Source organism: Gavialis gangeticus, unplaced genomic scaffold (assembly GCF_001723915.1).
Source record: "Gavialis gangeticus isolate Ggan-Ray unplaced genomic scaffold, GavGan_comp1, whole genome shotgun sequence".
In the NCBI taxonomy this organism is placed as follows: domain Eukaryota; kingdom Metazoa; phylum Chordata; order Crocodylia; family Gavialidae; genus Gavialis; species Gavialis gangeticus.
In genome coordinates, this window is record NW_017729022.1 from 118,603,313 (window position 1) to 118,611,738 (window position 8,426).

Consider the following 8,426-nt stretch of genomic DNA (forward strand, 5'->3'; position numbering starts at 1 on the left):
TCTCTCTCTCTCTCTCCCCCCACACACACACACACACACACACACACACACACACACACACACACACACACACACACACACACTGGATAGAATAACCTCACTGAGGAATTCCAGTCCCCTGAATCCACTTGATTTTAATCAGGTGCCAGACACACCCTAAGTTTCTAAGTTACTGGCTGATCCATAGGAAATTTCAGATCATCTGCTTGTTTTGCCCTTGAACTCTGCCAGGAGAGCTGAAGCTGGTATAGTAGTGATGTCCAAATGGCTGCTGGGGAGCTGTGGGTCAGCAGCTGCATCCTGTGAAGATAAGGCAGAGGACAAAAGAAGCGTCCCGGGGTGGGGCGTGGGAATTATGAGATGCACAAAGCTCTGAGGAAATATCAATAAAACAACTTCATGGGGAGGAGTTAGGATCCCAGTTATCACTTAGAGGCTATGGGACCCGAACCTGTTCAGCCTCCACAAGAGAAGGCTGAGAGGGGATCTGGTGGCTGTCTATAAACTGACCAAGGGAGACCAGCAGGCTATGGGAGAATCCCTGTTCCCTTGAGCACTACCGGGAGTAATGAGGAATAACAGCCATGAGTTGACCGTGAGTAGATTTAGACTAGACATCAGGAGGCACTACTTCACAGTCAGGGTGGCTAGGATCTGGAACCAACTTCCAAGGGAAGTGGTGCTTGCCCCTACCCTGGGGGTCTTCAAAAGGAGGCTAGATAATCACCTAGCCCGGTTCGTTTGACCCCAGTACTCTTTCCTGCCCATCGCAGGGAGTCGGACTTGATCTGCTCAGGTCCCTTCCGACCCTACCAGCTATGAAACTATGAAACTTGACTCCATAGTGTGGCCAAGGGATAGGGGTCCCCTCCTGCTGCCTCTCAGTTGCAGGCCTGATCTGACTGAGTGGAAGCAGAAAGAGAAGCTCTGCATACAGTGGGCCTGATTCCATCCAGCTGAAGACATTTGTGCTGCATGCATACTTTTGCTGCATCACTGCAGTAACTTGCCACCCTCTCTGATACTTCCGTTGAGTGTTGGAGCATTGTTTTGGATAGGGAAGATCCTGTCTCTGGCACATGACTGGACTAGATGATCTCTAGATGTTCCTTCCAGTTCTACTTCTCTATGATCTGTGACTAAGTGGAGCCTTCTATTGCCCCTGTGACTCAAGCATTCCCCCATCTGTGTGCCCATCTGATGGATGGAGATGGGAAATGCAGAGCACAGCTCAAGTGACTTAGTGTTGAGCACACTGCAGAGCCAGAGAGAGAGAGAGCCCAGGAACACTAGGTTCTTCTTGGTCACAGCCAAGCCTCTGCAGGGTGATCCCGTAGGCCTGGTTGGATGTGGCCATTTGTTCCTCACTATACTGCAACTAGAACCCATTCTGAAACTCCAGAACGGCCCTTACAATAAAAAATATGGGAACCCCTCAATAGCAGGTTAACCCCAAACCTCGTTCACTTCTGAGCTCTGGTCATGGAGCAGGAGGGCTCCAGAGCCGCTGTGAGGAGTGTGTGACTTGACTGACTGGGAAACACATCCTCCAGAAGCCTGCTACTGAGCACCTCAGGGAACGGGCCAGGCCAGCCATGCCCAGTTAGGACCACAACTCCCATTCAGCCTCACCCAGCTGGAACCCAGATCTTTCACAGCCAGAGCAGCATCAGTATAAACACTTGGGATACACAAATGCTCCCCTTAACTGCCCATTGCCATTTGCCTCAAGCTCCTGACAGCAGTCCTTACTCCTCCTAGCCCAGCTCCACCTGCCTCTGCTCCCAACAAACATGCACATAGTGCCACACACTCACCTCACAGGCAGGGAGCACTGTACTCCATCACAGTACTTTCATCTGCAGAAGGAAGGAAAATGTACAATGAAATGCACCTCTCCCTGGTATCTGGCCCTTCTATATCCATTCCTTTACATAGCAGGGGTGCCCCTATTGGCAGCTGCCCTCTTCTCTCTCACTGGAAAGATAAAGCTCCAAATTCAATCACCCCTGATAGCTGGCTAGTTCTATTGCCAGGGTCTATCACAGGGGTCAGCAATGTTTTTGGCCAGAGTGCCAATAACACCTGCAAACTCAGCTTGTAAGATGTTGGTGTGCCAGGGGCAGACAGCAGGGGAGCTGCAAGGGGCCCAGTCCTTGTTGTGGCAGCACAGCCCCGGCCCCTTCCCTGCTGTCCACACCAAGGTGTGCGTGCCAAGCAAAATGCTTTTGTGTGCAACACTCTGGCACCTGTGCTGGGGGTTGCCCATCCTTGGTCTATCACATCTCTGCCCACAGCCCAGCCAGCCTGACTCCTGAGCTCCCCAAGGAGAAGGGGGACTAACAGATTGCTGGACCCCTGATCGCCCAAATCACAACTTGCATGGGCGGGGAGTGGTAGTCCTGTCCTGCGATGTGATGAGGAGGGAGAGCCTGGCCTCATGCCATTGGCCAGCTCTTCTGCCATCTCTGCTAGGAGTGTGAGGTTCCAAGCTCCTCCACCCATTAAGACCTGGTCCAGACAGGTGCTGAGCTATTACAAGTACTAGTTTAACTGGCAGGTGGTACAGGCTTAGCACCTTATAGCACCCAGTGGCATTGCCTTCTAAAGGGAAGAAGCTTCTTGGGAAGGTAGCAGGCACTGTGGAAAAGAGGCAAAGAATACCCAACTAGTTGGAGAAGTGGTCTGACATCACTATGATTATTGCAACTGGCAGACATTGCAGTGAAGATGATGTAGGCTGGATAGCAGGAAACACTTCCTAAGGACATGTTTACTCTGCAGCATCAGCATGTCCTGGCCAGGACACTCCACCCGCCCAGCCCCATCCACATGCTCCAAACCTAGATGGTATGTTATGGCATCATCCCCAGAGGCCACTCTCCAACATGCAAGAGACTGAGATCCATGGACTCCCCCATGCATTTCTGGGTTTGGAGCATGCAGGGGTTGGGACACAGCCACTCCTGAGGCCCAAGGAGGCTAGTTAAGTCTTGCCACAGGTTACCTTATGGGAGGCTCTGGAATCCCTGTCACTGGCTTTTTTGAAGCACAGCTGAGACAAATATGGTGTAGGTATACCTGATCTGCCTCAGGGTTGGGGGGCTGGGCTAGAAGACCGCAGCTATGCTGGCTATGGTCAGCAGTTTTGAGCTCACCTGGCATGTAGTAATCATAGATCTTAATATTGGCTGGCCTTAGGTCCTTCACGGGGATGTCCTGCTGTACCATAAAGGTGTAGTCCTGAGGGTCCCGGGTCAGCTACCAACCAGAGGCAGAGATTAAAACTAGAACCAAGATGCTGCATGATGACCCTTCATGTCCCCCTGGAGCCATGCTCTGTATGGAGGAAGGGGGTGTACCACCACCCAGAGAATGGGAGGCCCTCACCATTCAGCATAGTCCCATTCAGAGATCCCAGGGGAGGTTTCCCTGTCATTACATCTCAATGCTGAGGAATATCAGATATTATCTGTTATGAATCAGACCTTGAAAAAAGGTCTTTGTCTACGGACACCCCCAATTTTAGAGAATTTAGCATTAGATCCCAGGGCCCAGGTCCTCAAAGGTACATAGGTGACCAAAGTCTGTTGCAATCAATAAAACAAAGGCATCTACATATCTGAAAGGAGCTGGGCCTGACACTGCAATTTGGGACATTGTTTTCACCTGCACAATGTGTGTTTGTACAGGTAGAAACCACTTGGGTGAATGGAGCACTCCAGTATGAGAGCATTTCACATGGGCTCTGCACTGTTGTGAAAGAGACACATATTCTGTAATGTTAATTATGCCCTAACTGGACCATCTACTAGGGCTGCACGTGAAAAAGCCAGTGCTAAAAGCAGGAACCACTATCCCTTCTTCTGTTAAAATAAAAGATAGCAGCTAATTCATCAGCTTCATGCCTGGTCCCATTATCAGAGGGAGACATAGAGCCATATGATGGTCTCTTGGGGCTGGTCCTCAAAGGCATTCCCTCTGAAGTTAATGGGTACAGATGGTACTCAGCATCTCAGCTGAATCAGGACCTCAGTGTTTCCATCTGGATGCCCTAAATTAGACTTGATTTTCTCCCCCTCAAGTCACAGATTAAGAGAAGGTGAAAGCAAACTTACTTCATCCAGGTAGAGTGTTACTTGGTCAACTTCTCTTTCGACTTTTTTTACCAAAGGCCTTTTCTTTAACTGAGAACAGAAAACAAACTTGAGTGAAGACTCCAGCATGGAATGGCCCTTCCCTCCTGAGAGACTGTGTTATCTGTTAAGGGTACCAGGGAGAGGGAAGGTGAAGAAATTTTCTTTTTGTGGACAAGGCTTCACTCCCAAGAGTGGGAGGAAACCAAGTGGGAGAAGGAGAGCTGGAAATGGCTCTCACTGCCCACTGGAATGGGCATTGATATATCTGCTCGCTAATCATACAGCCTAAAGACCTCATGCACAGATATTCAACAACGCATAAGGCTCTACCAGTAGCCTCTATCTCACCTCTTCTAGTGAGTCCGCTGTTGGGCTGTAACCGGACAGCATCTTCACCTCAATCAGGACCATGTTGGTGGACACACGGTTCCCTGTGTAGCTGCAGACCCCCAGGAACATAACAGAGCAATGTCATCTCATGGGATGTGATCACCAGTTCAGGCCAGGATCCAACTTGGCTCTCAGCAGCCAAATTAAGAGATCTGTTTTGCTTTCCAGGCAGTTTTCCTATTAACATCCCTGTCTCTTTAATAAACCTACCTACCTGTGAACACCAGTCTATGCACACATACACCCACAGCTGTGAACCCATGTGCATGCACACAAACATATGCACACAACCCTTGACCCACTCCCCCATGGCATCTCCCCATGGGCTGAATGCCAAGCCAATGAGAGGAGCACTCAGGAGGTTCCTGATGCATAATGCTCCAGAGATCTCCAGGGAGAGCAGCCAGCCTCTTCCTAACGTGTTGGCAATTCTACCCTAGCCAGGCCTGAGCAAGAAGAGGATGAAGAGCTACAAAGGGAGTAGGGAAGATTGGGGTTGTGTGGCAGGGGATGCTTTGCACTACATTATCTGTGTTTTCCTTTTCTTAATGGTGCTGTTTGGTGGCCCATTGTTGTGAGATGCAAGTCCTTTTGCTTTCAGCACAGGCTGACCAGTCAGGGCTGAAGCCTGCTTTGTCAAGGATGACTTAGGGTCAAGTATCATGTCACAGTGCTCTGAGACGAGAAAGAAGACTCTGCCTGAAGTTGATCATGTAGATTGGAACACATAGACCTCACCAGGGCTGCGGGGAAAGGGAAGGCTGACAGGTCTTTGGCTAGAGGAAATGCAGCCAGAGGCCCCTTTGCACAGGGAAAGGGAGTGAAGTCAGAGGGTCTCCTACCGTGTGCGAATGGTGACAGGAAACAGCGTGGCATTTGGCTGGGTGCACTCTGTCTGTACAGACAGGGCAAAGGTGAGGTCGCTCCATGGTGGGGGGATGTGGTATCGCAATGTGGTCTGTCAGGAGAGAGACACAGGGAGGTTGAGAGGGACAGAGGTCCAGTCCCCCAGGGAGCTGTTGTCACACAACCCCCAGTTTCCATAATAAAACCTTCTGCTGCCTCACCCCATGTATGGAGAAAAGGGATCAGCTGAGAAATGGGCAGGCTGGGCTACCCCATAGTGTGTGGCATGGTTAATGAGGCTTCCTGGAGGGCAGGCCACCATGACCGAATGAATGGAAGGTAACCCATTATAGGGTGCCACCTAGGACAGCCACCCCTGAGGGTTCTGGGGAGGAAGTTCCCTCCCATCTGTTTTGCTTCCCTCCACACCCACAGCCCATTTGGGAAACGTTTTCCCCACCTCACCTGCATGAAGAGGCACCCACGGCCCTGAGTCTGCACGGTGTAGCTGCCAGGGATGTCAGGCAGGTCCAGAGTCTGCAGCAGGAGCCGATTGGTATTGTTGATGCGGATCCTGTGACGGAAGCCGGCAGAGGAGATGGAAACACGGAGGTCAGGGCCATCCTTGCGGAAGGTCTTGGTTGCATACATAGCCAGGGCTTCAAGGGCAACCATGGTGTCCTGGGGAAGCAGAGAGATGGCTGGGGGGAACAGGGCTGGCTTTGTCTTCTGGGGACAGAGGCAGGGGCTGGGTTGACAGCTCTCTTCTCTCCAGAGAAGGGAGAGCTCTCTGTCTGGGAGAGGAGCAGCCAGCTACCTGTGTGGACGCAAAACCGCCATAGGGGTTCTGCTGCCTGGTTATCCAGGCCACGATCTTGGAGGCCCTTATGATGTCGGCAGAGGACAAGCTGGGCTTCAAGAGGTGGGCCATGAGGATGGTTGATGTCAGCTCCACTTCCACAGATGGGGCTCGATACCAGTATGAGGAGCTCTCCTTTTGTTTTGGCTCTTGGGTCCAGTAGATTTGGTCATCTGGAACAGACGGACGAGGAAAGGCATATGGAATAGGCCATGGACTAGGACAGGTTGGCTAAGAACTAGTGAGATTGCTATTGCCCCTCAGTCCTGCCCTACAGGCTGTCATACCTGATACAATGGCCGCTTTATCCAGTCTTTTAAGTATGATCTGCCTCATAGCCTTGTCTCCAGCCAGTGCAAAGGCTTTGGCCGCTAGTGCCTGGCTGTACAGGTTGGAGCCTCCAGCCTCTGCAGTGACTAGGTCCTTTATGCACTTCAGAGCTTTTCGTAAGACTGGGTCCTGGAATTTACAAGAGGAACAGGTACTGATAAGCTGGCTAGGGGAGGTAATGCAGATGAGGAATGTACATGTACAAAAGATGTTGGGAGCATGTTGAGACTGTGTAGACATAAAGGGAGCAGCCTGCACACAGAACACAGATAGACTGTGTGTTCACTGAGTGCGCATGCAGACAGCAGACACATGGTGTGGGGAGAGGCGATGCAGAGTGCGTGCCCATACTGCTCGTACTCACAGAGTGTGGCATCCCTGAGTGGATGAGGGCTGAGATGATGGCAGAGCTCAGCCCCAGTCCTTCCTCCACTGCGCCCTACATGAAGGGGAGAAGTGGAATAGAAAAGTAGTGAGAGGAGAGCACAGGGAGTCTTCCCAGCACAGCTTATAGACCCCCACCCTCTCAATGATACCCATGCATACCACGGCAATAGGTCCATCCAGCTGACAGGGAAATGCCACAGTTGGTGGCTGGATCTTTCCTCTTTCTCAGGGGATGGAGGGGTTCCCACCCTCACCTGACCCCAAAACTCCTGAACACAAATTGTGTTTTCCTCCCTGAACACACTTCCCTTCCCTTCCCTCCATGCTGCATCTCTCACTGGAGCTCTGCTTGAGATCCAGGGTGGCCATCCCTCTGCACAGAGATGCTCAGGTGGGGCCTCTGGCTTGTGTGAGGGTAAAGGAAAGTCGCTGTGGGTACTAAGAGGAGATGTCCCATGCCAGGCACTGATGGAGCAGCTCCCCAGGTCACCTGCTCCCTTCCTGCCTGTCTGACACCCCCTACACAGTGATTATATTGCCAGCAGGCAGCTATCCTCTGCTTCTCAGGGACTGCATGTGGGAGTCTGCATGCATGAGTCTGCATGTGCTTGTGTGCTTGGCACCCTTAGGACTCATGCTGGTGATAGTGGTCACTCCCCCATGAACCTCTGTTCTGCCACTCCCTCCCTCCACAGGGAGAGCTCAATAATTGGGAAGAGGACCATGGTGGTTGCTAAGGAGATGATGGAAGAACTTGTAGGTTTGTTTTCGGGAGGAGGGGATGGGCATAGTGTCAGGCATAGTGGAGTTACCAGTTATTATGGATTATTTCCCCTAATGGTAAACCTCCCAAGACACATGCCGAGCTCTGAAGAAATGGTGTCCTGACTAAGCCATTCTCATTTTCTCCAGTGGGCAGGCTGCTCAAAGGTAGACCTTCCTCCTTGGCAAGACAGGGCTTTGCTCTTGTCACCCAAACCAGGAGACAGAGAGTGAGAGGCAGCACTGGGGAGCCCAGAAAGCAGGTTGAGGGAGCAGGGAAGGGACACACCATCAAGCCATTGTTGAACAGCTTCCCCATGCTCTTGAAGCAGCCAGATGGAGTCTGGCTTGTAGCCAGTGCACTGGCAGCATCCTTGATGTTCCTCTCATCAATGGGGATGAAGTGCTGGGCTTGGCTGAAGGTCTTGAGCACCAGGGCAGTCAGCCTGGAGCCAAAGAGGGGAGAGGGAGAAGGAGGAGCCACGAGTGAGTCAGCAGCCCCAGCAGCACAGGGGACAGATTTAGCAATTAAAACATTTGAAATGCCCTTGAACTCTTTTGAGGGGCCAGCTGGACACTTGCATGACCCTTTGGAATGTCCTAAAAGCAGCTGGAACAGTCCCAAACAGGGCTCCTTGAAAAGAAGAGCCGTTCTGCAGAGTTTTACTCTTGCTCACATCTGCATGAGGCCAGTGCCCTTCAGGGAAGAGGAA

At 51.6% G+C, this 8,426-nt stretch overlaps 1 protein-coding gene across 5 annotated transcripts in view; it reads right to left on the bottom strand.

The window, feature by feature from the left end:
* The window catches only part of LOC109296595 (alpha-2-macroglobulin-like protein 1), a 66,945-nt gene that overhangs the window by 23,097 nt on the left and 35,422 nt on the right, over nt 1-8,426 (bottom strand). For 3 of the 5 annotated variants that reach the window (XM_019516060.1, XM_019516062.1, XM_019516061.1), the window contains exons 26-35: nt 8,003-8,159; nt 6,929-7,003; nt 6,522-6,693; nt 6,193-6,407; nt 5,841-6,056; nt 5,372-5,487; nt 4,488-4,578; nt 4,119-4,187; nt 3,159-3,261; nt 1,818-1,859 (exon numbers count right to left, since the gene is read on the bottom strand). In XM_019516060.1, coding sequence (XP_019371605.1) covers nt 1,819-1,859; nt 3,159-3,261; nt 4,119-4,187; nt 4,488-4,578; nt 5,372-5,487; nt 5,841-6,056; nt 6,193-6,407; nt 6,522-6,693; nt 6,929-7,003; nt 8,003-8,159 — 1,255 coding nt within the window. In that variant the 3' untranslated portion in view covers nt 1,818. Of the gene's footprint in view, nt 1-114; nt 301-1,817; nt 1,860-3,158; nt 3,262-4,118; nt 4,188-4,487; nt 4,579-5,371; nt 5,488-5,840; nt 6,057-6,192; nt 6,408-6,521; nt 6,694-6,928; nt 7,004-8,002; nt 8,160-8,426 lie in introns of those variants that run through there. The other 2 variants (XM_019516063.1, XM_019516059.1) reach the window with 1 other exon arrangement.